This window comes from Kuraishia capsulata, genomic scaffold, assembly GCF_000576695.1.
Source record: "Kuraishia capsulata CBS 1993 genomic scaffold, Kuraishia_capsulata_scaffold_3, whole genome shotgun sequence".
Taxonomy (NCBI): Eukaryota; Fungi; Ascomycota; class Pichiomycetes; order Pichiales; family Pichiaceae; genus Kuraishia; species Kuraishia capsulata.
Window position 1 is genome coordinate 1,604,618 of NW_019172952.1, and position 26,252 is coordinate 1,630,869.

Here is a 26,252-nt window from a genome sequence, read left to right on the forward strand (position 1 = left end):
AATTTTGGAAATTTAAAAAGAAGGCCAAAAGCATCAAAGCGCACAGTTGTGTCAAACAAAAAAGACAGACTACCGAAACGCTGGCAGCCATATGGGATCTGCTACCTTTATCTTTTATCTTCTATCTACAATATTCGCCTAATATCTATCGTTCTCATATTTGATTTGGTGCCATTTTAACCAAATTTCGGGCTTGAATATTCCGACAAATATGTCTCATCCTTTCGTTACTCTTTCCCAGGACCCTTGCTGTTGGTTATCGTAGGTACGGATTTTCCTAAAGTGGTAAAAATTTGGGACCATTTAGCTGGCGATGCCAAGACACTCAGGGAGCCGCTGGGAATCAGAGCAGGTTGCTAAGAAATATCGAGATGACACTTTAATTACCGAATACTGATAAATTTTGGGCATATTCTCGGCGCATTGACACCTGTGATATTTATATCAATTCAGGCAGTTGTTTGGTCTTTTTCACTGGAGCCTGCCAGGTGCTCAATGATGGCTTCTATGCCAGACTTAAATGGAAAAGAGCATACTTTTCTTCAAAGCGAGACACCCCCTACATTGTTCAAACCGGGTATGGAAGCCTATTTAATCACATACAATTCCGCTAGTCGGAACAGAACCCAGCCAACTATCCTTAATTCGACGTATTCACCGGCTGGGCATCACTTCTCGAAGCGGTTATAAGATCCTCAGGGTCCGGTTTTTTCTTTCCTGATTGGATTTTGCTGAGAGCACTACTTTTATAAGCTTAGCTCAGCATTACCTAATCAATTCAACGATAAGGCGGATGATCCAGTATTATTCTCCACGAGCTTATCGGAAGCTCTTAACTTCTACGCAGTGTTTCGGATAACATTCATTCTCGTGATTCATTTACTGCATTAATACGTAATATACCGGAACAGTCCTTCAGCGGACTCAAGGTTGAGATCTCTATTGATATCTCTATTGCCCTACAGCGGGATTGACTTCATTTCCAGACTCACGTATGGGGAGTCAGGATTGCACTCAACATCAACTTCCACCTTCCACTTTCTCTCTCCTTCTTTCTCGCCAAAGCCATGGTCTGAGTAGTCCCTGTAGTGCCAGACTACTTTGCCATCGGGCTTAGTTTCATGTGACTTCTCAAACTTGTAGTCCACACCACTCATACGGTTGATCTCGGAGAGCAAATGACGTTCAAGGTGATGATGGAGATTACGTACAAATTTTTTCGACCTTGAATTCATGGTGGGCTTGATCTTTTCCATATCGTTATGGATCTCACTGAGAACAAAAGGTGGGATGTAAGCGCACTTGGCATGCAAGAAATCGTACTCGTCATCCCAACTTTCATCCTTCAGAAACTGCTCGAACGAATCCAGGTCATCGAACATTTTCGTTGAAGGTCCGGCAACTGGTCTCACCGGTTTTGGAGTCAGATTGGTAACCTTGGTTGGTTCCGTATGTGCGATCATAGCCTTGTTCTTTCTTGCCATTGTTGATGGATTTGCTGCTGTTTTGTGTTAATTGGGTTTGTTGTTAAAGACAATTTATATCTTAATGATAACTAAGACTCAATTCATGAAACACTCCTTCAATTTTTGGCCCCTTATATACATTTTGCTGCTATTGCTGATCGGACTCTCATGACCTTTACCGATGTGGGGTGATCCATTTACAACCGGAATGACCCCATCGGGACGGGAGAAGACGGGAAGAGCTTTGAGTAATCTCTTCGCACACTACGAAAAATGACCTCAGCCTGCGCACTAGCCACACCAGTGACACCACCGGCCTATTTTGAGAAGGTAGCCCTTTTGCGCACGACTTGGGTCATGCCCCAGCAACCTTGTTCCGAGGTCAGTGCACAGCCGAATCGGATGAATTAGATACGGAGCAGCGGACAAAAATTAAGCCTTGCCCTTGGGGAAGATTATTATTTTAAATTAGACACTGTGCAGTGAGTTTCAACCAATATTATTAAGTAGAATATAAAAATAAATCCGTCAGAGAAAGTGCATAGCAAAGGCATGCAGTATACGTGAGAGTGAAATGCGAGAATAAGAAACAGCTTGCGTGGGGGTATTTGTATGTGTGGTAAAAAGCTGAAATAGCCGCTTTGTGAGGATGATATGCCAATGATTTGGAACCTTTGTGTGCCCCACGGTGGTGACTAGCTGAACAAGATGAGAAAATGAGACGAACCGAAAATGAAAGAACCCAAACGCGAAATGAGCTGACCATGAAGGTCGCTTTAACTAGTGAAAAACCACAAAAAAACTTTTAGCTAGCGTTCACAGTAGAGTCCTCTTCGATGAAAAACGGAAACTCAACAGACGAAAACTTCTTGGAGACAGCATTAAGTTTTTCAGAGGCAGTTTTGGGCAGCGTGAACGAAAAGCCAGTGATGGTGAGTTCGTAGTTGAAGGTGATCTTTCCACCCAGGGTCTCAATGGCTTGCTTGACCTCGTCGATATGGCTAGAAGGTGTTAGTGGTGAAGGATAAGAAGATGAAGCAGTCTTTGTATGATACTCACTCTTTGGGCGTTATCTTGCCTGTCTCAAACACAAGCACGTAACGAGAGGCGGACACCAATGTCAGGAGGAAAGAGGCAATAAAGAGAAGGTTGAGCTTCATTGTGGAGGGAGTATGAGATGGCAAGCGAGCGAAAGAGTTGATGGTAAACAGATGAATGAAAAGAAGAGAGGAAGAGAATAACAAAACGACGACAAGTTCAGTTCCGATTTTGCGGGAGAGGTCCCTGAAAATAAACTAACGTTGTTTCATGAAGCCTAATAGCGAAGATATGCAAGTCCTGACGCATAGTCCATGGGGGGACTGACCCTGCCACTTCTTTATGCGGTGTGTGGCTCAAACATAAGCCTGAGGCGGGGCCATTTTGAGACGATTTATGCACGTGGTGTCTATGAGATACAGATAGTCCGCGGGAGATGCAGACAAATGGATTCTCGCTAAAGGTTACAATAATAGTTCTGCTTTCTCGTAACGAAATAACAAAAAATTAGTCAAATGGTATTCTAAAAGGTGATGTATTTTACTTTGTCGCGTCGTGATCTGTCGTAGCTCCTTAATTGTTGACTATTCACGCTGTGCTCGATATTCGCGTCTAAAAACAATCAGGGGCTAAACTCTATCTCAGGGCCAAGATACCCAACCCTCCGCCTGGAAATCAGCGATGTGATTGGCCGGCATTCCTTCGATGCATAACTAGTGGATACCCAAGGACGAATTTGGCCTGAATTGGTCCGATCAGGTTACTCGCGTGTTTGTCTCCATGAGATTATTATTTAAAGACGCCCAATCCACAGACTGCTTTATGCTGTGACTGGCCGTTGACGTTGACACAAAACACAATGCAGAGATATTTGGCTTCACCGCGATATCAACGACAACGACAGTATAATCTGCACAAAGCAGGCGCAGGTTGTAGCGAAAATTCGTAGCTTTAGTTTCCAAATGTCAACTTATTTGCTGAGCACGCGAGCGAAGGTCTTTTGTCTCTCGGACCAAAAGACCTTATTTGTGGTTGAAGTTTTACGATACAAACAGCGTGAATTATTATTTTATCTGTCTAACCATTCCGGTTGACCCTGGAAGCCGATATCAAGAGGTGTAATAACCAAATGTGTTTAGTTCAGTGCACGACTATCCAAGACAACCACAATCAGATCGTGTACATCATATGAACTGCACTGAAAACAGTTGACTTCCGCATACTCGTAAAGTGCCTTGAATAATAGAAGTTGAGAGATTTGGGTCCGTTTAGTTTGTTGCTCATATATTGTGGATGAAATTCCTTTATTACCGCCACCCATAAAATGAAGAAACAATTAACCAACAGGTCGTTAGATAACCCTTACGCTTTTCTCTTGCAGTGTGTCAATCTGCTAGTTGGATCTCGTGCAATGCTGGCGATTTCTACAATTCGTCTACCTCCGGGTTTGGCAAAGGCGGGTCATTGGGTGTTTCTAACGAACCTTTCACTTTTCATTACTGTGGCATACAATGTTTTAACTATTGTGACATATGCCTCGAGGTCCACAAAGCTGTTCGAATTACACAGATATCTGCATTTAATTGCCACAGTCTTGGAATTAACAGTTTCCACTGTATACTGGCCTTTGAGACTTTGGTTTCTCCATCTGATCGCTGCCAAAGGTGTTGGGATTCCAATGAGCTTGGATTTATCAATTCATGCGATGCCCGCTCTCACTTTACTGTTGGATTTCTATCTTTTCCTGCCTAACTGGAATATCTCGAAACGGAATGCGTTGGCTTTGGTTACCACTCTGGCATATAGCTACTGGTTCTGGCTTTACATCAAAATGGATGAGACCTCGATTTACCCCTACCCCTTTTTGAATGTCTCCACGGGAAAGAGAGCTGTGATTTTCGTGGTTGTGGCACTAGTAGCGTTTACACACTTCTTGATACATCGACTTATACATTCGCGCTTGGTCAAAGCTAAGAAGATTAGAAAGGATTGAGGAGAAGTATGTGGATCGAAGGAAACCGATGGATTTTGGTACACAAAAACATAGAAGCGATTGGTAGTGGTTGGCAGCATGCCATCGGCTGATACTTATGGTTGCTTAGTGGCAATAAATATGAAAACCTCTTCGATGATCAATCATACTCATTACTATGTGACGAATGACTAATTGGTCACCGTTGAACGGAACTGACTACCCAGGATCTGGTTTGTTATTTCTCTCATATTTCATTGGAAGACATTGAATATTCATTTAGACAATATTGATCGAGGAACTAGAGTAAAGAAATATTCTTGAAATGTACATTTTATCGCCTGTCGATCTTCCCCGGATCTGACGATGCAGGGTCAAGTCTAGGCGCTCAAGTCTTACTCCATATCAAAAGTGAATAACATTTATGGTTTCAAAACGTTCAAAAAGAACAACTTGACCAGCCTTCTTCCCCAAATACTTTATAGCATAGATTGTGCTTTGCATCCTTATCATGCACATTTTGCATGAGGTTTATGCTGGTTGTTTGTAAGGTCGTGTACCGAGCCTATTTGTGTGCATGTTTGGGGATTTCAGCCTGTCACTGCACTGTCAAAGGGGCCGAGGTGTTTTCCTTGCAACACCACGCCTAATACTTCATAGATATCAAAAAAATCACGGCAGCATGATATCGCGAGCTGTGTTGAGGTCACTGGTTGCAGTTCTGACTGTATGTTGTCTAACGGGGCTGGTTGTTCTCCGGCAGCCATTTCAACTGTCACAACTCTCACATTTTGATGCAGCGAGCAGTACTGGTCTCGAGCGAATGCGAGATTATACCAATTTGGGACTGCAGCGGATACAGGGACTATTGAATGGTGGATGTTTGAGATCTGACTTAGCGGTTGAGTTGGCGCATTTGGACAGACTTCTGGCAGGTTATGTGGCTGTACCTGAACAAGGTTATAGCCATTATACTGAAGTTGCGGAAGATGATTGGCCAATTGACTTGAACCAATACAAGGGAAGACACGTGTTTAGACTCAGATATGGTAATTTGAAAACCCAAGAACTTTTGATGATGACAATTCTCGAATTGAACATGAACATATGGGCTACTGCAGTTACTCAAAATTTTGTTGATGTCGAAAGTGATGAAGAGTCCATTAGGGTTTTGCTCCAACAGTTCTATGGCAAACACCCGATATCCGAGACTCCCCAGCTACAGCTGGAATTTTTGATCGGGGACCTAGCGCAGACGGTCTACGAATCCTATCCGGCTGAGATGGACGTTTCCGAAGACGTTGGCTCATCGGTGGACTTATTTTTCAGAAAATACAGAGACTTGCACACCATCTACTCTTGGTTTGATTTGTTGGTCGAAACGTATCCTGATATTCTGGAGCTGGTCTGGATTGGCCAGACGTTTGAAGGAAGAGACCTTAAGGCCCTGAGAGTATCGTCTCATAAGGAGGGCAGTGAGGATGTAAAGACGATTGTGATTACTGCTGGAGTTCACGCCAGAGAATGGATCTCGACATCGTCTGCATGCTACATAATATACAAGTTGATCGAGGATTATGAGTCTGGTGGCAGAGATGCGCACTACTACCTCGACAACCTGGACTTTCTATTCATTCCAGTGACGAACCCTGACGGATACGAGTATTCGTGGCATTCAGATCGCCTCTGGAGGAAGAACAGACAGGAAACGTATCATCCTCGATGCTGGGGCATTGATATTGATCATTCCTTTGATTTCCACTTTCAAAAATCGGACGACCTTCCATGTGGAGAAGACTACAGCGGCGAAGAAGCCTTTGAAAGTTTGGAGAGCAGAATTATCAATCAATATCTCAACGAAACCAAACACCAGCATTCAATTCATGGCTACATCGATCTGCACTCTTATGCTCAAGAAGTGCTGTATCCGTACGCTTTCTCGTGCTCGCAGATGCCCCGGGACGAGGAGAATTTGCTGGAATTGGCGTACGGACTCTCTAAAGCAATCCGGCTTTCCTCTGGTAAATCATACGGTGTTTTGAGTGCATGTCAGGATAAAGGTGCGGATTTTTTGCCAGCACTTGGAAGTGGTTCTGCTTTGGACTACATGTATCACAATCGGGCATATTGGGCGTTCCAGTTGAAGCTTCGTGATTCCGGAAATCATGGCTTCTTGCTTCCAAGCAGATATATCGGGCCTGTTGGTGAGGAAATATACTCTGCCATAAAATACTTTTCGGCGTTTGTTCTGAACCCAGAGGGTTAAGCCCAGAAGTTTGACATTACTTCCAGATTTGTGTACTATACCTTATAAGTGTTCTCTTCTTGGTTCACTATCACGTGCTGTTCCTCATATTTTGCAGGCAAGGGTTTTCCCTTCTTCACCATACTTGTAAGCAACTCGTACACCACCTGAGCGGCATTGGTTGCCGTGACCTCGGCATGGTCAAAGGCTGGGCTAACTTCGACCACATCGGCACCCACCAAATTCAAGCCCTCCAGTCTCCGTAGCAATTGAATCAATTCCCGGGGTAATAATCCACCGGGCTCAATAGTACCAGTTCCAGGGGCAAAACCAGGGTCAAGTGAATCTATATCAACAGAAATATAGACCGGGACATCATTGGGGACATGGGCCAGTACCTTCTGAACCACAGTGTCTATTCCGTCCAACCATATCTCATCAGCCTCAATTCTAAGAAATCCCTGTTTGTCATCGTCATCATAGTCTTCCAAAGTTGTCCCACTGAGCCTAGTTCTCAGCCCAATATGAACATTGCTGTCGTCGGTGATCAGACCCTCTTCGTGGGCCATCCATAGCATTGATCCATGGGTGAACTTAGACTGGTCGCTATTCCAAAATGATGGATATTTAGAGGGCAACCAAGTATCCAGATGGGCATCAAAATGTATAACCGAGATCTTCCCATAGATTTCTGCCAAAGCCCGAAGATGTGGAAGAAGAATGCTGTGGTCACCACCTAGAGCAATTAGTCTTGGAGGATGTGAATCGTCTGCACTTGACGAGCGACGCTGCAGAAGCTCTACAAACGCCTGTGTCATTTGTTTTAGTGCCAGACTGTTATCCATTGGAGTTATTGGAATGTCACCGCAATCCAATATGGTGGCCCAACTCTGATATGGATTGTAACGGGCTCTGTGGTTGAATCCTCTTAGTGTGGTTTGACGTTGAGAGGCACTGCGGATTGCTTTTGGGCCGAATCTTGCCCCTGGTCTGTACGTAGTCGCAGTATCAAATGGGACTCCAATTATTCCGACATCAAATGATTGATTGTCTAGAAGGCATTTTGTGTAGTTGAGATGGGCAAAAGATGACATTCCCGAGAACGGCCAATCTTCTCCCCATAGCTGTTCCAGAGTAGGCTCCTTGTCAGCGATTGCTTGTGGGTAAAAGTCATACTGGCTTTGAAAAGCGCACACCGATCCCACAAATAAGAGACCTGCGAGGAATAAATTCGTCATTTCTTTCAAATTTCAGATGAATAGTGCATCGAAACTACGTAAAAGAAGATGGTGGAAAATGCATGCCCTTTTAAACGATGACAGTGATTAGGCGCATCCTTATCGTTTCCCCATTGGGAAGCTCCAGCCTGAAAAATTCATAGCTCACCAAAGCGTCAATACCTTAAGCTACTAGCGCTAAAATATGAATATCAATTTTATAAATATGAGCGCACATATAAATGTCAGGGCATTTTAGGGGCTTTTTTTTGATAGAAGTATCAAGAAAAATTGCAAACCACAACTTGAAGCATAATCTAAGCCTTTTCGACATCTGGGGTAGAAGCCTTCTCTCCGCTAGATTTAGGGTCGACATACCCTTCAACATAACGAATATCCTCGGCAGCATCGTCGTTTAAGTTGGACCGTGGACCATGGAAGTACTTGAACTTGTAAGTGTAGAAGTATACCATCGCCAAGACCCAAACACCACAGTTGATCACAACGGTGTAGTTCATGGTTTCCTTATCGACGGTCTTGGAGCCAGGGAACATACACAGGAACAGAACAAAAATCATCCAGCAACACACAATCCAGTTAACAATAGGAGACAAAGTGTCACCCAAGTAGAATGGGCCTGGCTTGAACTTGTCTTTGCCCGAGGTTAATCTCAAGAAAATCGGAGTACCCCACGCAATATAATTACCGGCAACACCCAACGAGAAAAGAGCATTAGCAGCAGTGGAGCCAGCCAAAGTCAAACAGCCAATGGTCAAGGCCAAAGCCCCACCAAATGCCACTGCTCTCAATGGAACCCTCAGCTTTTTGTCGACAACCTTGATGTATCTCGAGAATGGTAAACCATCGTCTCTGGCAAAGGCCCATATCTGTCTTGAGAGAGCGGTCAATAGAGAAGATCCCATCAACCATTGGCAACATGCGATCAAAACCATCATGGCAACACCCCATTTCTTTCCAAGAGAATCCTCGACGATCTGGGCCATAGCGAATCCGGTTGGAGAATCGATTACAGAGGCAACGTCACTAGACATGCAAGCTGCCATACAGATGCAGATGAAAAATCCAACGATCCAGCACACCATTGTGGAGCCAATAATTCCCACTGGAATACTCTTAGAAGCATTGTGAGCTTCTTCAGACATGTGCACACAAGAATCGAAAGCACCGATAGTCCAAATGGCAGTCATCATTGAAAGCATGAACTGCCATCCGGTAGGCCAATCGCTATAGTTTTGAACAGTTCCAAAAATAAATTCACCATCATTGAAACCCTTTGCTTTGGCTGTTCCTATTGGAACAGCAATGAAGAACAAAACGATAATTCCACTGTTGCAAATAATCGAAGTAGTCTGCATTTTCGATATCATGTTGGAGGTAAGGCAGGTGACCAAGATATGACTGACCACACATGCGGCAAACACACCGTAGGTTTTACCAGTGGTGGAAACAAATGTACCATCTGAGTTCATATAAGCTGCTGCCAGAACCTCCAAAGCAAATCCATAGTTCACCGAACACAATCCTCCACATAGAGCAAGAGTATTTGAAAGTCCAATCATGTATGAGAGTGGAACCCTGATCTTCTCTGGAGCGTAATGAAATGTCCAATAGTATAAACCTCCACTGGTTGGTATTGCGGATCCCAGTTCCGCCATTCCAATACCAATTCCAACAATGAAAATACCAGAAACAAACCAAGACCACACGAACCCAGCAGGGCCAGCCGTGAGGCCTGTAGCAGTGGTACTTGCAATAGATGGTAACAAACCCATGATGGAATATGCAACTCCAAACACCTGGAGTGTAGAGAACTTTCTCTTCAATTCCTGTTTATAGCCGATTTCGGCCAACAGATCGACATCATTGGTTACATGACGAGCATCAATTTCACGGATATCAGACTGGTGCGATCTTATAGTATCAACTCTCAGTGCTGAAGCACCAACCGACTTAACAGAAGTAAGCATTTAGAAAGCAAAAACTGACGAACAACGATTGCGGTTGATCAATGCCAAGCTATTCTGTAGAAAGTATCGTACCGCACAATGGCAGCTGTTTATATACAAAGACCCTGGAAGCAAATCGAGGAGAAACTCCCTGAATGGTGGGCGGTAATAGATAAGACAGAAAAGGTGGCGGCAAGATAAATTAAGGAGCCGGCCGACATGCGGGTGCATTCGACCGTGAAACCATTGGAACTAGAATGAGATCGATGATTGGACAATTGTAGCTGGAATCGGCCGCAGGAATCTTTTACAATTTCAATTTTTGATTGCTAAATGGCTAATATTATTTTTCAAGGAGGCATATCGATGCCTCCGGAATCATGGTAGGGGTGATGGCGCTTTCTTTCCCGCTTGAAAGTGGCCGAGGCATCAGCAGATAAGTCTCCTGCTGCAGTTCAATGGGGTATGCTTTCGATGATGATACAGGACCACTTTTTTTCCGTAATTCGTATTCTCGGTCCCCGATACTGAATTGCGCCCAATTTTTAATGTTTAATGTCATGACTTTATCTGTATATATATCAGTTCAAATCCAGGATCATACGAGTCGCCCTTCGGCGCGAACCTTATCTCTGCTATCTGTCAAGCTGGCGCAAGGAAGTGTGCAGATCATTTCTTTTTGACATGCAGGCAGCCGTTATCTATGGTTTCTGCCGCGTTGCGGAAAGTTCTTGCGCGGGAATAGAAAATCAGGTTAAGCTGGCGCGGTTTGCAGATTGCGCTGTACCGAAACTGATATCTCAACTGTATGATGTAGCCTTTAAAAGCACCAGCTGAGAGGTACATTGCATATATTCTGTTATTGATCAAACGGTTTTTTAGGTTTACTTGAGCCTTTGTCCGTCTCCGAAAACGGAGTTCTATGATCCTAATTTATATTTTTTCTGAAAAGTTCAGTATTTTCATAAAAATCAGCTATTAAGTGTATACTTAGAGGGATCATCAGTCTATTTTCAGAAATGCATCTGAAAGGTTTTGATGGGAGCGAGAATGACTATTCTGAGACTTTCAGAAACTGTAAAGCATAGGACGTCAATATTCTTTAACAACTCATGTATTTGTTACTGGCTCAGTTTTGTATAGATAGAATTGGAGTATCTTTCAAGTATGGAATATTCAGAAAAGTCAATTTCGAATTCCTCAGAATAATTATAGCCGATCCTGTATTTTGATTAGAAAGGGTTGTTTCTTAACTTAGTATGAGTCTCCAGCATTTATTTTCGCTGTAACTACAGAAGATAGAGCGGATTCAATTATATCTCACTACACAAAATTCACAGCCAACAAAAAAATCCTCCTGAACAAGAATCTCTGGGCTAAACACAAACCTAGTACAGAAGAGGGTTCGAAATTACGTATTTCCTGGAGAGACAAGAAATAAGGAAGATAGTCGCTGAGAAAAACAGCGGATTGACTCAACCTCGAAAACCTCAGGCCTGAATATTGGTCTCTCTGTCCCAATGTCAGAGGGTTCTCGAGATCCCCCAAGAAACTCCCGTTCTCGCGGAGATGCCTCACAAAATCCTGGATTCTTTTGACGTCACACGTCATAAGCGCTTTTTTTTCAGAGGCACAGGTTTGGGATGAAAGGCTGAACGTGATCCATTTGTCTCTAGACTATGAGCTGCCCTAAATCCAAGCGTAAAATTACCACATTGGACCGCGTAAACCCGCTCTGAACCCCTCAAAAAGTTTTAAATCGCTCAGGTCTATGGACCAAGCCGTGCGAAAAGCACCACAGGTGTTGATAATTAGCCCGAAAAGTGCTAGAATTATGCTACCATACATCGCCCTCTCCCTAAATAATTTCTTTCCTACTATAAGTGATTTTTTGAGATTTCACATTAGCGGGGCCTCGCATAGACGCCGACCGCAAAGTATTTGCGCTGTCTCGGAGTCTATTTGGGCCCGTATGCTAGGTAATCTCATGTTTTGATGAGAAAATTTTGCTAGTGAAAGCGTTCAGCCTCTATGTCAAGCCAATCAGAGAAGTTCTTGGTGTCTCCAAAAATCTCTCAACCTCAATAATGGTAACAGTTGCAACTTGAAACGCCTGTGATAATGCTGAACAATATGGAACGGGTATCAAAGTTGGCATGGTAGAATTCTTGAGCTATAAAAGCCAGTAGGAAGGCTCTCAAACAACCAAGTTACAGAGTACTGTCTCTTGTAAAACGTGCATACCAAATCCAGCGCTTTTCTACGCAAAATCAACCAAGCAACCCCTCCTAGTGAAGCTCATGTCTCTCCAAAGCCCCAAAGTGGTGCCAGTCTCCGATGAAGAAGTTGAGATTGGAATCTTGAACTCAACCGACTCAAACTTTCCAGTCAAGGTGAGCCAACTTTCCACAAATTTAATGGAATTCTTCTAACGAATGGTTTTAGTATCAGCGTAAAGCGAGAGCCAGCGAGGTTCTCTTTTTGGGATTCTCGTCTCTGGGTGCCATCTATGGTGATATTGGAACCAGTCCTTTGTACACTGTCTCGACCATCTTGTCGTCATCCTCTTCTTTGAAGAAGAGCGACATCTATGGCTCAGCCTCGTGTATCTTCTGGATCTTCACCTTGGTGGTCATCGTAAAATACGCCTTGATTGTACTCTTCCTGGGCCCGAACAACGGCGAAGGAGGTCAGGTAGCTATCTACGCCAAGATAGCCAGAACCCTCAAGATAGGACCTCGCGGAGTAAAGATTCCAGGGGTAGGAGTTGGTGGAGGAAAGGCTGCAACTGCTCTGTCAGACATGGATGAAGATCTGCTAACACTGACCAGAACAGCCACTGGAGCATCTGCAACAAGTAACAGGAATGAGGGCGCTTTCATCAAGAGTCTTTTGTCAGTGCCGATTCTCGTTCTTTGTTTCATCGGATGCAGTTTGGTAATTTCAGATGGTTTGCTGACTCCAACTACATCGGTTCTGTCTGCAGTTGATGGCATTGCAGTCGCGGCTCCTTCGCTTGAAAGCAAGGTGTTACCAATTTCCTGCGTCATTTTGTTGTGCCTATTCATTGCTCAGAGCCTTGGGTCTGGGAAGATATCCATTCTGTTTGCACCCGTGATCTTCATTTGGTTCATCTGTATCTTCGTTATGGGATGCATAAACATCAACCTCCACCCAGACATCATGAAAGCATTGAGTCCAGTTTACGCAATCGACTTTTTGAAAGATAAAGGTGATATCGACACATTGGCAGGCGTAATGCTTGCAGTGACAGGTACAGAAGCCATGTTTGCAGATATTGGCCATTTTGGAAAACTTCCAATCCAACTAACGCTGATATTCTTCGTGTATCCATGTCTCATGTTGACATACTTGGGTCAAGCCGCCTTTCTCATGGAGCATCCTGATGCGGTTGAAAACATTTTTTACCGTTCCATCCCCGGAGGAGTAGGAAGCGGGTTTTATTGGTTCGTGTTTGTGATTTCCACCCTTGCAACAGTCATTGCATCACAGGCTCTTATTCTTGGTGTGTTTTCCATTGTCAAGCAACTCATTATGCTGGACTGTTTTCCAAGATTTAAGGTCTTGCACGTATCTGCCAAGAACACCGGCCAGATCTTCATTCCAGTTGTTAATTACATGCTCATGGTTGGAGTCATCTGTACCACAGTTGGATTTAAGACCAGTGCTGCAGTGACAGCAGCTTATGGACTTGGAGTTGCCCTGGATTTCTTTGTCACAACGATTCTCATCAGCATTGCTATGATCTGGGTGTTTAAATTCAAGTTCATTATTCCGTTAGTGTTTTTCGCTGCTTTTGGAGCTCTTGAATGTACACTGGTAGCTTCTGGTCTGAAGAAGGTGGTTCATGGAGCCTGGTTTCCACTCATGATGACCGTGATCAGTTTTACTTTCATGAGTTGCTGGCGCTGGTTCCGCAGTTTGAAAGTGAACAACGAGCTGGATAGTGTCAAAAGCGTTCAAGACATGTTTGTCCTCAAGGCACCAAGGGGTGAGGAAGTACTGGATTTGAAACGCCCTAACATTGCTGGTAGGGAATTTGAGATCCTACCTGAGAGTGAAGCTTCAGAAGAAGAGGATATCGAAGAGGATATCAATGAGGGCTTCTTGCTGTTCAAGAATGGAGTGAACGAAATCCCTATAAGCAGAACCAAGTCCGTTGCATTCCTCTATAGCCAAACGTCCGTCCCTCTCACCGCCAGGAAATTCTTGCCTGAGTTGTTGTCCGACATTCTTTCCATCTTCCAAACTTTGCCTCAGGTTCTTGTTGTGGTTGAAACACGCGTGGGAACCGTGCCAAACCTAGAGCCTCACGAACGTATCTCCCTTCAGAAGGTGGAAGCAATTGACGGAGTTTATCGTTGTATCATTCGTTCTGGTTTCATGCAATCGTCTGAGATCGACAACTCTCTTGTGAACCACATTTTGGGTAAGATTGAAGAAACCAGAACTTTTGGCCCAAAAATACTTGGAACCGACATGCAACTCAATACTCCTCTGGTGCACCTTTTCGAGAAGGAGGTGCTGAAAGCCAGAGGGTTCACCACCACAAGTAGCAAATGGCTGAACATCATCAGGAGACCAGGTCATCTCACGCGCTCCATGGTTATCGACCATTTCCTGGTTCCTTTGAACTCAGCATTCCAGGGTCTGGAAGAGATGCTGAAGATCGATAACCAGGATAAGAACCAGGAGGTGATCTTTATCGGAAAGAAGACGAATATTTGAGACTCCAAGCAAAGAGACCGCACATGTTGGATTTTTGCTTATATCTTGCAAAATTGTTTACGATTCGCAGATTCTATTTTGTTTCCCAGAGAGAAAGAGATTTATTCATGAAGGAAGAAACGTAGGAATTGACATCGCACCCCGCGAAAACGTGCGATACTCGATTCTTCAACCAGGAGGTGGGGTATCTGACAGGAAAATCTTTCCAACTGAAGAGTGATTGAGTCAGTTAAAGAGATCTAACTTAAAGGAGCCTATAGATTGCTAACTTGTATCACAATGCCAATTGACCTCAAAGGGAAGGTAGCTCTCATCACCGGTGGTTCTGCTGGTCTGGGGGCTGAAGTTGCTGTGCAACTTGCTCAGGAAGGGGTGGACCTAGCAATCAACTACGCAAACTCGAGAGAACGGGCCGAAAATCTCCAAAAGAAAATTGAGACGGAATATGATGTCAAGGTGGTATTAATACAGGCCAGCATTTTTGAAGCTGGAGCGGCTGAGTTGTTGGTAGCGAAGACCATCGAATCATTTGGAAGGCTTGACATCGTTGTTTCCAACGCTGGTTGGACCAAAGTCGTGCCATACGAGGATCTGGATGCTCTTGACGAAGAACTGTGGGACGGTTGCTTTAATGCCAACGTCAAAAGCCACTTCTATCTCTACAAAGCTGCCAAGAAGCACCTTGAGGCTAACGAAGACGGTGGGTGTTTCCTCGTGAGTGCCTCAGTCGCTGGTAGAATTGTCTATGGTTCTAGTATCCCTTACGCTGTCAGTAAATCAGCATTGATCCATTTGGTGAAGTTCCTGGCGAAAACTCAGGGGACCAAGATCCGCGTCCATGCGATATGCCCAGGGTTGCTGCTGACCGAATGGGGGCAAAAGTTTGGACCAGAAAGAATCAAAACGGCAACAGATCAGACTCCAATAAAAAAGCTCCCAGAATTGGACGAATGTGCCTCGCATTATATCCATCTTGCGAAGCTTTCCAGTTCCACGGGAACAGTGGTGGCTATTGACGGGGGCGTGTCTGTGTAAAGTGTGCGCCGCACAATATATAGCTCAAGCGAAGTTTACCTCTTACGGTCGTTTCTGGCTTGTAAAACGTGTTTCAGTAGGAAACTCCTTTGTATCGATAAAACATTCGGAATTTTTCGTACTAATGGAGAATGCTCACTAACCAGTCTGACTGGATATTCCTAGCTAAAGGAAACGCCAATGCTGTGTTTAGCTACCGTGGTGAAGATCCTAAGCTTCAAGGTCTGGTGTTGAGGCTACGGTTGCAATTAGCAGACTCGCAGGGCTATATCCCGGTGCAATCCATTGTCGAATATGTCAACTCAAAGATAAGACCAAGCTTCAAGAATGGCGAGATTGTTGACATGTCATTGGTGGAGTTAGCACCCGGTTTCGCAGAGGCGTTATCAGGCATCTCACATGTGGCACTTCAAAAAGATGAAAAGTACGGGATTCTATTGCCGAACATTCTTCCAGAATATGAGAGGGCGACAAATATTGTGGAGATGTCCAAACATATCAAGTTTCGGTTTTATCAAAACGATATTACGGTTTTGGAGTTAAAGCCTAAATGGCTGTATCAATTACCGGCTGGTGTCAGCACATGTCGTAATTGTGCTCTAGAGAGGCTGAGAAGTGAGACCAAAAGAGGAAATACCGGAAAAAGTACTGGAGCAGGTGGTGGAATAAGCAGACCAATATGTCCTCTTGACTTATTGAGTCCTAAAACGCTTCAAAGATGGACAGACAAAGTATGCAGTCCTCTAGCCGAACACATGGATGTCACTCAGTTGAAAGTTCAATTGCTACATGTTCTTCAGCGACAGTCTTCAATAAAGGCCATATTTGAATTACAGAACGAAAATAATCTGGATGTCCACCAAAATATTCGAAACTTAAAGGGAGAATCCAGTATAGGCGAAGACCTCAGCCTAAGCATGACTATGAAAGACGTTACGGTTTTCATCACCTTTGGTGAAGATGCGGCTGACATTAAAATTATAGATCTGGATTTGAAGCCCGCCGCGAAGTGGTCTCATTGGAAGACAATGGAGCAGAAGTTGGTGGACTCGGGTTTTTATGACGAGTTGATGAGTCCTCCGTGCAACAGAGAAGTTGATTTGTGACAGCATGAGGCCGAGAATAAGCATTTGACAACAGTCCATGATTCACATCTGGCTCAGGTAGCCTTCGCTGCGGGTGCCGCCTTTACCAAACCCGCCGCCTTCATCGCCTCATCGACATCATATGGCGTTTGCGCATACTCGCTGTTGAATATAAGATGAGGCTTCCGCTTTGCCAGGTCCAGGATGGTCTTTCCAAACTCTGAGTTGGCCCACGCAAACCACGGTCTCGTGTATGACATCCCCCCACGCGAGTTAACATCAATACTCTCGTGCATTAGACCGAGCCTGCCGGTGGTTTTCATCAACGTGGTGAGATAGCCCGCAATTTCGTCATCGTTGTCAGTCGTACGAATTGCTATCAGCAATGACATAGGCCAGGCATTGTTAATACCAATGTGTGGTCCTCCAATACCTTTGAAAAACGCGCCCTCGAGATAATATGGGTTGCCCTTCTTCGCCATGATCATCTTCCGCGTAGCCCTGTAGATGGAGTCTGTCTTCTCAACAAAACCTAGATCAGGCAGAGAGAGAAGCGACGGAATGTTCGCATCATCCATGAAACTGGCACTGCCGTAGCCGTCTACTTCATAAGCAAACACCTTTCCATAAACGGGATGGTTCACTATGGCATGCTGGTAGATACCGTTGCGAATGTTCTTTGCAAAGCCGGAAGCAACTTTGGCAAGCTTGGCCTGGCCTGCGTTTGAGAGCAACGGTATCACTCTGTTCAACTCGACGTACATCTGGGCATTTCCAGGTACAAAAAGCTGGAACGTACACGCATCGTCTGAGGGTCTGAACGCCGATCTCACCAGACCGGTATCAAAATTGACTGGATTTCCGGTTCCAGCTAAAGGAAGGGTTTCTGTTCCTATGCGTGTATCGCGCTGGAAACTGTAATAAAATGGAAGAATGTTGCCCCGAGAATCAAATGTGGGTGAGCTTTCTCTCTGCAAAATGACCAGGACCATCTCCATTGCTGAAAACCACTCTTTGGTCATGAAGGAAGTATCGTCCGTGTTATCATAGTAGTCATTGGACAGAGTTAAAAACGAAGCCAAAGAGTCAATCTCCCATTTGCACTCGAAAACATGCCTCCATGGTGGAGGGGGGGATACGTAGTCCACAGTGGACGGTTTCCTCTTTACATTGGACTTGAGCGGGGGCTGGAAGGCATTGCAATATGGAGCCTTCAGTATGTAGTTGGCCTGTTGTGCAATTGCACCCTTGATCATAAGCTGAAGAGCTGGGTCATACCGTGCCATTGGCTGGTACACTGACAACTGCCTGGCAGCATCACGGAGCCATTCCGCATGGATGTCTCCCGTCACTACGAAAGTGCGTGGATCTGTCTTTGAGCTGTCATGCCACAAAATCGTCGTGTCTAAAGTGTTTGGGAGACAGTTCTCAATCAAACGAGACAAGTCAGGATCTCTCACTCGCTCCTTCAGATCCAGGATCACCTTCTCCACAGCAGCAGAACTGAAAGTTCGACATGATTCCGGAGGTCTCATATATGGAAGCTTCAGAGAACCGGAGGAGAGAGGCTTGTGCATCTGTTGCGAATAATCAAGATAATTAGCACATCGCGACATCTTCGAGCTCAACCAGCCTTCCTGCTGAAGATGCGGCTGGATTTCCTTTGTTCCAGTTTTTTTCTTTGGTGCGGGGGGCTGTAGAGATTGGAACTCAACAGCATCATCGGCAGAATGCGATCGGTACACAAAAATCAATAGCAACACTGCAAATACAGTCAACACGACACGCGAATCGCGATATCGCTTTCCAAATATTATAGCCATTGCCAGTGGAATACGGCGTAGCGTTCTGTGAGAAGGCTAAAATGATGGACTGAAGATCCGTATCTGTGTGGTTGCGAGCCCCAATATTATGGGTGGTGCACGTAAGAGGGTCTCGGGAAAAATCGGGGAGACAGAAGGCTCTGAACAGCTCCCCGACCAGTCTTCAGCTGAAATTATAAATCGCAAGAGAATAGGGCAGTCGCTGTCAAGTATTGTCTGCAACCCCAAATCCACAAAGCACGCGCAAAGGTTTGGGCCACACGTCCCCTACAACTAAATAATCTTCCACATGAGGCAAACCCACCTCCTGTTTGGGCCGCACACGGACACGAAAACCCCCGGGGCAGATTCGCCAAATCGGGTAATTGCCTCAAACGGCATTCCAAAATCGACATCGAATCAAATCCACCCGAAAAAGTCGCAATGCGAAGCGAGCTGCAAAGGGATTTTCCTTTCTCTCCCTTTCTTTCTTTGTTTTCCAACAACCTGTATTCTTTTGTTAATAATAGAATCTATTTGAAATGGCCACTCTTCCCAACTTTACTGTTAAGGACTACGCCTCCTTTGCCCTGGCTGGTGCCATCGGCTGTGGTGTCACCCACGGTTCCATGACCCCTATCGACGTGGTCAAGACAAGAATCCAATTGGAGCCAACCGTCTACAACACTGGTATGATCGGTTCCTTCAAGAAGGTTGTGTCTGCTGAGGGTGCTGGTGCTTTGTTGACCGGTCTTGGCCCAACTGTTTTGGGTTACTCCATGCAAGGTGCTTTCAAGTTCGGTGGATACGAGCTTTTCAAGAAGACCTTCATTGATTACCTCGGCTTCGACACTGCCGTCAAGTACAAGACCGGTGTCTACATTGCTTCTGCTGCTATTGCCGAGTTTTTCGCTGATATTGCACTTTGTCCATTGGAGGCCACCAGAATCAGATTGGTGTCGCAGCCATCTTTCGCCAACGGTTTGGTTGGCGGTTTCTCCAGAATTGCCAAGGAGGAAGGTGTTGGTTCGTTCTACAACGGTTTCACCCCAATCTTGTTCAAGCAGATCCCATACAACATTGCCAAGTTCTTGACCTACGAAGTTGCTGCCGAGGCCATCTACGGAGCCATCCCAACTCCAAAGGAGAAGCTCAGTGACGGTGCCGTCACTGCCGTTAACCTCGGTGCCGGTGTTATCGCCGGTTGTGCTGCTGCCTTTGTCTCTCAACCAGCCGACACTTTGCTGTCCAAGGTCAACAAGACCAAGAAGGCTCCAGGTCAGTCCACCATTGGTCTTTTGGGCCAATTGGCCAAGGAACTTGGTGTCAGAGGTTCTTTTGCCGGTTTGCCAACCCGTTTGATCATGGTTGGTACCTTGACTTCGTTGCAATTCACCATCTACGGTTCTTTGAAGAAGACCCTTGGATGCCCACCAGCCATTGAGTTGGGTGCCGGTGGTCACTAAACGCGTATGTTTTGAATAATATTCATCCCGCATAGAGTTGAAGACTGGGAATGGCCACTTATCTCTTGTATGTATCTAGATGGCTTTTTTAGGACTTTGCCGAAGACCTGTGGTTTATAGTTGATCATTGTAGAGTGATCCAGGTGATTGTAAGTTCATGAAATTTCCACGAATCTTCATAAGAACCACCTAAAATAAGATTGAGACCCAAGGCCTGAGTTATGGGTGACATATATAAATCATTTCTTGCAGAACACTAATAATGTTAGGCTGATAAAGAATTTTTCTACAGTTGACAATTCTCTCAAGGTATATACATGCCTTGCATGAGGACTGCAGCTGAAAAATTTATAGAAGCAAAACAAATATTCGAAAAATAGCTATCACCTGCTAAAGTTGCCGAACGTGTACAAATATGTTATAATACAAAATTTCATACAAACCTCTGATACTTGTTTCGTATACTAATTTCTAGCAAGTATCTCTTCTCAAGATCTTTCACAAAGATCTCTACTCCAGATCTCTATTGATGATCGCTTATACATCTTCCTCCTAGTCGAGACTCATACCATCGCCGGTGTTAACAGCAGCAAAAGGCTGGGATGGCTCAACAGTTTCAGACTCTTTTTCAGCTTGGACTTGTCCACCCATGTAGTTCTGCAATTCAGCATCCAGTTCCTCGATGGATTTCTTGTGATCCTTTGGCTTGGGCTCACGCTTGCCACGCTTCTTCGCTCCAACACTGATTCTGGAAGCCAGATCAACAGCATTCTCAACGCTTATTATCTGGCCAGCTGCTTTTCTTCCGTCAAACTGTTCAATGGCCAAACGAGAATCCTCCGGGTTAACAAAGCCCACAAAGGCCGTGCCCGTGGAACTGCCATTGGTTCCGAATTGGATCAGACAAAACTTGACCTCTCCCACTTTGGAGAACAAGTCAAAAATATCCTGTTCGGATAGTTCTGGGTGCAGATTTCTGACACGCAAATATGCTTTTCCCTCGCTGTCTTGGTTAGTCTATAAGCCTGGGACGAGTAACGCCCGCAATCAACACTCACCTCAGTCTTTCGGCTTCTCTATTTTTTGGAGGAGGCCTGAAACTCACCCTGTCATTTCTTGGATGGCGTCCTCTACCCGATTTGGTGTTTTTGCTAACTCCATTGGATCTCCTTGGGGGCTGTCTTGCGTTAGTTGATGAGCAACATCATGAACTGTGTTCTTACATACTCTGCTGGAGGGCCCGGTAGCAATGATGGCATCTAGAGACTGTTCGAGTCTCTTGGAATGGTCTGATTCGACTTCTGACATTTTATGTTTAGGATGAATGGGTCATTGATTAGTTCCCCTGCTCTGGCCTTCTTGATAGCTATCGACGAGCTATCTTGGTGGAGGATAGTTGGGTAGTGTACGGGCCGATTATTGCAATCGAGAATCATAAATTATGTCTAATACGTTAACGAGGGTCTAAGGATATGGCATTTGGGATGAAATCAGTAGTTTTTTTTAGTATGATCAGCGCGAGATTTTGTTCGCACTGTCCATAATTTATCAACTGCGAATATGGCCGTAGGTATAGGCACAGCAGCATGAACGTTCTCACTCAAGCTCCTTCAAAAGCTCCGCAAATCTAGGCTGATTTTCATATTTCTTCAGTTCCTTCACCCACAAAGGCAATGGCAGCTTCTTTGGGAAAGTCAAAGTCCCGTATGCAACCGTGAGCCTATACAATGCCTCCTCAGACTTCACCTTAGAGCCGACTTCAGAAAACAACTCCAGAAGTGCTTGATACAATTCTGCAGACTTGGTCTTTTGATACAGAATAGAATAGTTCAAAAACAAAGTCGCAACTGCAGCCGAATGGGTATCCTTCTCAGAGTTCACCATCTTTTCCAGGTTAGCCAGTGCAAAGATCTCGGACAAAATGGTCTCATCACCAGTGACAACCTCCCCCCACCACTTGTTGCTGAAGATATTACAGAGACATCTGTATGTCATCATGGTGATTGCAGAAGACTGATCGATCAGTTCAAATCCCAAACGGATCATCTCAAAAAGGTTATCTGGGAACTCTTCAGATTTGCCTATGGAGACTCTCAACAGATCAAATCCTAACAACTTTCCAGAAGTATTCCAAGTCCCAATGATCTTCTCGGCATAACTCATCAGGATCTTTACGTTCATCGTTTGCAAGGCCCCTTTGATTTCTTCAACTTGTTCTTCGGAGAGTTTGACTTCCTGTTGAGAGTTGAGTCTATCCAGACCCTTCTCCAAGGTTGCTATCTTAAACGTCTCGAACGTCACAAATGCTTTCTGAGGAAGGAGCGTTGAGGAAGATTCTGTATTAACGGGTTCTCTGTCAGCATAAGGGTTGGCCACGGGGACCGGTTGCTCCTCTGAAAGACTCACACCACCAGTGTTCTGGAGAATGAATCTGACCACCTCCTCCGTGTATGTGTTGGGCAGGTCATTATCTGCCAAAAACCTTTGAGCTGCAATATAGGCATTCTCATTAGCATTGTATGGTAATTTCAAAGGCGGTTCACCATCCTTGATATCAACGTCAAAAACATAGTCCCATTTTTTCCCCAAATATTCCTGCTTCTTGCCGCTACTGGAAGACCCAACAACCTCTCCGATTTTGGTCCATTTATTCTCTGTCCATTGATGTGCCTCAACAACACCTGAGGCAGTTTTGATCATGATCACTTTTCCCTCCTGGTCGCCCGGTTGCTGGAGTGCCTCGGGGCCTGGCAGTTTCTCCTTTTCAATATTATCCATGGACTGCTGGCTGATTGTGGAGTTCTCTACTGATTCGTTGAACTCCCTCAACAATTCTGGTGATGCATATCTCGCTGGGTCATTCGTGAACACTCTAACGATTCCATCACTAGATCCACTAACGATATCTCCGTTACTCTGAACAGTCACATCCCAGACTGAAATTGATGGCAGAGTCAAAACTTGCACACAAACTCCTTGAGGTGTCCAAATGCGAACTGTCCTGTCTTCTCCACAACTAACAATGTTTCCATCGGGCAACAAAGCCAGGGAATAGACAAAACTCTCATGGCCTCGCAAGACTGTCTCCTTAGAACCGCGCACAATCCTGATTGTTTCGTCGTTGGAGCAACTCGCATATCCGTCTTTTAACAATAGGAGATCTCTGACAACATCCGTGTGGCTCTTGACAGTCGAAATCAACTTATCTTCCTCCCACATCTTCACAGTGCCATCTGCGGAACACGTCAAGAACTCTGTTGGAGAAAGGATCTTCACACCCCACACAGAAGCCGCATGTCCTTTGAGATGATAAAGGGGCTGTCCTTGAGACCAAACAATAGCAGTTTTATCCCACGAACCGCTGATTATTAGATCATACGCATAATCCAGAGAACACACGTTGGCCGAATGGCCGATTAGAGTTCCTTTGGGCTCTCCCAGCACTAAGTCTGGGTCCGTTAAAACAATAAGCTTGTCAGCACCTCCAGAAACGATCAGACCAGCTGATTGGTCAAACGACAACGAGTTTATGAACCCAGTGGATTGGTAGTTTATCGTATGACTCCATCCGCCATCCTCGCCTCTCCTCCATACTCTGATAGTGGCATCCCTAGATGCAGAAACAATGGTATTCTCATCAGGAGACACCAATGCTCTAACATCTTGTTCATGAGCCTCCAGCGAAGCGGATAATCTGTATAAACCCATTTGCTGATTTGTCTGGGAATTGCCACACCGCTTAGAAGGCCATACCTGGCAACGTCTGTGGAGATATCCATGGGTCGTGCCTCTCCCAATAAGGGCTTGTCTCCATGTTCTTCTAATTCCTTGAAAAGCGTTGTGATTTTACGAGCAAAACTTGGAGCATCATATTCTGGTTGCAGTATCTCTAATTGTTCTTTTTTTCAATCTCAAAAAGCCTCGAATTGACCCTTTTCACCACACACTTAAACCTTTACGGCTGGGGCGATTGTCATAGCCGGGGTTCATAACCGAAACACGTAAGATGCTTTTCAGTCCTCTCTGCCCCTTCTTGTCAAGTCCAGTTCCTTACTGCCGCCAGCCTTATAGGTTTTAAGATCGATTCATGGTGTCCCCATTCCCGTTGGCACTAGCTGAGACCTTGGATGGTTACGTGGTTAAATCGTCATCTCCTAACTCCAATGACCCTGGCCTGCTGATATCGGGCTCCGGTTGCTCACTAGTTGACAACGAGAACATCAACCCAACCTCTCCTTTCACGACAATTTCGGGTGTGATCGGTATCATACGTTTGAGATCCAACTCATATGTGATCACTGCTGATGGTGCCATGGAAGTGGGTAACTTTTTGGGCCACAAGTTCTACAAGGTGTCTACTCATTCGATACTGCCATTGGGTAATCATCTCCAGAGGTACGCTGTGGTTGACGACGAGACCAAATATTTGGAGCTACTCAAAAACCACCTGAATGAGGCAACGCTGTATTTTTCTTACACTTATGACCTGACCAACTCTCTGCAGAGACAGGCTATGCATGGGGAGTACTCTTGGAGGAATGCCGACCCTTCGTTTTTCTGGAATCATTTCGTTCTGAGCGACCTCATGGCCTTGGCCAAGGATAAACCAGCAGCAGATATGTTTGTTTTGCCGCTAATCTATGGGTATGTGAATATTGTGAAGACATCTGTTAGTATGAAGTCGATTGGGTTCGGATTGATCACTCGGAGATCGCGCTTCAGAGCTGGAACCAGATACTTCCGCCGCGGAATTGACGAGTCAGGCAATGCTGCCAATTTCAACGAAACCGAGCAAGTTCTGTCGGTGTCTCACGCTGATGGCCAGGATGTGTTTTCGTATCTGCAAACCAGAGGCTCTGTTCCAGTCTACTGGGCTGAGATCAACAATTTGAAATACAAACCGCATCTGTTCATTGGCCCATCATCTTTGTCCGCAACAAAGGATCACTTTTCTCACCAGGTAGAAAAGTATGGCACGAACTACCTCGTGAACCTCGTGAACCAGAAGGGCTATGAGAAGCCCGTGAAGAGTGCGTACGAAAACGCTGTAAACTCTTTGGGTGACCCCAGAGTGAAGTACGTCTACTTCGACTTCCACCATGAGTGCAGAAAAATGAAATGGTACAGAGTTAGACTGTTACTCGACCACTTGCGCGAAATGGGACTGTCACCTACAGACTACTTCCATGAGACGGTTGGTGAAAAGGTTGGTGTATCTAAAACCCAGACCAGTGTGGTGAGAACCAACTGCATGGATTGTCTTGATCGTACGAATGTTGTGCAATCTACACTGGGAAGGTGGGTTCTTCAGTCGCAGCTTGAGTCTGTGGGTGTGTTGGTTCCTGGTCAATCCTGGGAAAAGGATGTGAGTTTCAACCTTCTTTTCCAGAACCTTTGGGCCGACAATGCTGATTACGTGTCTAAGTCGTATTCGGGTACTGGTGCTTTGAAGACAGATTTTACACGTACCGGAAACAGAACCAAGAAGGGTGCTTTCAACGATTTCATCAACTCTGTCACCAGATACTTGAAGAACAATTACAAAGATGGCCCCAGACAGGACGGCTACGACTTGTTTCTCGGAAATTTCTTGCCTTTCGAGTCTGTTTCGTCTCCGTTTGCCGATCAGCGCCCTGCCCTTATCCAGGCAATGCCTTTTGGCCTGTTTGCTTCTGTCGCGGTGCTTGTGACCACCATAATATATCCTCGAGGATCTCTCTTCGAGCTGAAAAACTTCTCGTTCCTGTGCGTATGTCTAGCTTTGGTCACGCAATCTCTGAATTACATTTTGAAAAATGGATATCAGTTTGTGAATTGGCCGAAGCTTTGCAAACTGGACTTCTTGGAAAAGAAGGAAGTTTTGAAAGACGGCAAGTTTAGGGGCATCCAGTTTGTGAGAAATGGGATCTTTGCGTCTGACTCTGACGTCGCGAAGAAAGAGTAGAAAAGCGGGCCTTGAAAGTCAACGAGGTATTAGACACAATTTGATAGATCAAGAATTATCATCTAACAGTACAGAGCACATTTGGTGTACTAGAAAGCTCTTTTTTGCCGAGTTTGGTTTATGGGATCAGATTCATGGTCAATAGAAACCAAGGCTCGGGTGTCCGATTCACTGCACTATTAGCGGGGCCAATCTTCTGGGCATGGACTATGAAGACTTGATGCGGATTCAGAGTTATTCTTCTTCCGATACTTGATATGTTTTGT

At 45.0% G+C, this 26,252-nt stretch overlaps 14 protein-coding genes across 14 annotated transcripts; 7 read left to right on the plus strand and 7 right to left on the minus strand.

Annotated features, from left to right (window-relative positions):
• Positions 1-959: 959 nt before the first annotated feature.
• Positions 960-1,484, minus strand: KUCA_T00003085001 (uncharacterized protein; the record flags this gene model as incomplete). The annotated part of the gene is made up of 1 exon (XM_022603394.1): positions 960-1,484. The coding sequence occupies one exon, from the start codon at positions 1,482-1,484 to the stop codon at positions 960-962; it is 525 nt and encodes a 174-aa protein (XP_022459104.1).
• Positions 1,485-2,271: 787 nt separating this feature from the next.
• Positions 2,272-2,626, minus strand: KUCA_T00003086001 (uncharacterized protein; the record flags this gene model as incomplete). Its single annotated transcript, XM_022603395.1, has 2 exons — positions 2,272-2,467; positions 2,526-2,626. The coding sequence occupies 2 exons, from the start codon at positions 2,624-2,626 to the stop codon at positions 2,272-2,274; spliced, it is 297 nt and encodes a 98-aa protein (XP_022459105.1).
• A 1,202-nt stretch (positions 2,627-3,828) lies between these two features.
• KUCA_T00003087001 (uncharacterized protein) lies at positions 3,829-4,497 on the plus strand (the record flags this gene model as incomplete). Its single annotated transcript, XM_022603397.1, has 1 exon — positions 3,829-4,497. The coding sequence occupies one exon, from the start codon at positions 3,829-3,831 to the stop codon at positions 4,495-4,497; it is 669 nt and encodes a 222-aa protein (XP_022459106.1).
• A 661-nt stretch (positions 4,498-5,158) lies between these two features.
• On the plus strand, positions 5,159-6,742 carry KUCA_T00003088001 (uncharacterized protein; the record flags this gene model as incomplete). The annotated part of the gene is made up of 1 exon (XM_022603398.1): positions 5,159-6,742. One exon carries the CDS (start codon positions 5,159-5,161, stop codon positions 6,740-6,742), a length of 1,584 nt encoding a protein of 527 aa, XP_022459107.1.
• Positions 6,743-6,777: 35 nt separating this feature from the next.
• On the minus strand, positions 6,778-7,959 carry KUCA_T00003089001 (uncharacterized protein; the record flags this gene model as incomplete). Its single annotated transcript, XM_022603399.1, has 1 exon — positions 6,778-7,959. One exon carries the CDS (start codon positions 7,957-7,959, stop codon positions 6,778-6,780), a length of 1,182 nt encoding a protein of 393 aa, XP_022459108.1.
• Positions 7,960-8,255: 296 nt separating this feature from the next.
• KUCA_T00003090001 (uncharacterized protein) lies at positions 8,256-9,926 on the minus strand (the record flags this gene model as incomplete). The annotated part of the gene is made up of 1 exon (XM_022603400.1): positions 8,256-9,926. One exon carries the CDS (start codon positions 9,924-9,926, stop codon positions 8,256-8,258), a length of 1,671 nt encoding a protein of 556 aa, XP_022459109.1.
• A 2,279-nt stretch (positions 9,927-12,205) lies between these two features.
• KUCA_T00003091001 (uncharacterized protein) lies at positions 12,206-14,654 on the plus strand (the record flags this gene model as incomplete). The annotated part of the gene is made up of 2 exons (XM_022603401.1): positions 12,206-12,298; positions 12,351-14,654. 2 exons carry the CDS (start codon positions 12,206-12,208, stop codon positions 14,652-14,654), a joined length of 2,397 nt encoding a protein of 798 aa, XP_022459110.1.
• Positions 14,655-14,933: 279 nt separating this feature from the next.
• KUCA_T00003092001 (uncharacterized protein) lies at positions 14,934-15,689 on the plus strand (the record flags this gene model as incomplete). Its single annotated transcript, XM_022603402.1, has 1 exon — positions 14,934-15,689. The coding sequence occupies one exon, from the start codon at positions 14,934-14,936 to the stop codon at positions 15,687-15,689; it is 756 nt and encodes a 251-aa protein (XP_022459111.1).
• Positions 15,690-15,820: 131 nt separating this feature from the next.
• On the plus strand, positions 15,821-16,795 carry KUCA_T00003093001 (uncharacterized protein; the record flags this gene model as incomplete). Its single annotated transcript, XM_022603403.1, has 1 exon — positions 15,821-16,795. One exon carries the CDS (start codon positions 15,821-15,823, stop codon positions 16,793-16,795), a length of 975 nt encoding a protein of 324 aa, XP_022459112.1.
• Positions 16,796-16,848: 53 nt separating this feature from the next.
• On the minus strand, positions 16,849-18,597 carry KUCA_T00003094001 (uncharacterized protein; the record flags this gene model as incomplete). Its single annotated transcript, XM_022603404.1, has 1 exon — positions 16,849-18,597. One exon carries the CDS (start codon positions 18,595-18,597, stop codon positions 16,849-16,851), a length of 1,749 nt encoding a protein of 582 aa, XP_022459113.1.
• Positions 18,598-19,118: 521 nt separating this feature from the next.
• On the plus strand, positions 19,119-20,042 carry KUCA_T00003095001 (uncharacterized protein; the record flags this gene model as incomplete). The annotated part of the gene is made up of 1 exon (XM_022603405.1): positions 19,119-20,042. One exon carries the CDS (start codon positions 19,119-19,121, stop codon positions 20,040-20,042), a length of 924 nt encoding a protein of 307 aa, XP_022459114.1.
• A 552-nt stretch (positions 20,043-20,594) lies between these two features.
• On the minus strand, positions 20,595-21,350 carry KUCA_T00003096001 (uncharacterized protein; the record flags this gene model as incomplete). Its single annotated transcript, XM_022603406.1, has 3 exons — positions 20,595-21,045; positions 21,101-21,219; positions 21,270-21,350. 3 exons carry the CDS (start codon positions 21,348-21,350, stop codon positions 20,595-20,597), a joined length of 651 nt encoding a protein of 216 aa, XP_022459115.1.
• A 288-nt stretch (positions 21,351-21,638) lies between these two features.
• KUCA_T00003097001 (uncharacterized protein) lies at positions 21,639-23,750 on the minus strand (the record flags this gene model as incomplete). The annotated part of the gene is made up of 1 exon (XM_022603408.1): positions 21,639-23,750. One exon carries the CDS (start codon positions 23,748-23,750, stop codon positions 21,639-21,641), a length of 2,112 nt encoding a protein of 703 aa, XP_022459116.1.
• A 379-nt stretch (positions 23,751-24,129) lies between these two features.
• Positions 24,130-25,986, plus strand: KUCA_T00003098001 (uncharacterized protein; the record flags this gene model as incomplete). The annotated part of the gene is made up of 1 exon (XM_022603409.1): positions 24,130-25,986. The coding sequence occupies one exon, from the start codon at positions 24,130-24,132 to the stop codon at positions 25,984-25,986; it is 1,857 nt and encodes a 618-aa protein (XP_022459117.1).
• Between the last annotated feature and the right edge of the window lie 266 nt (positions 25,987-26,252).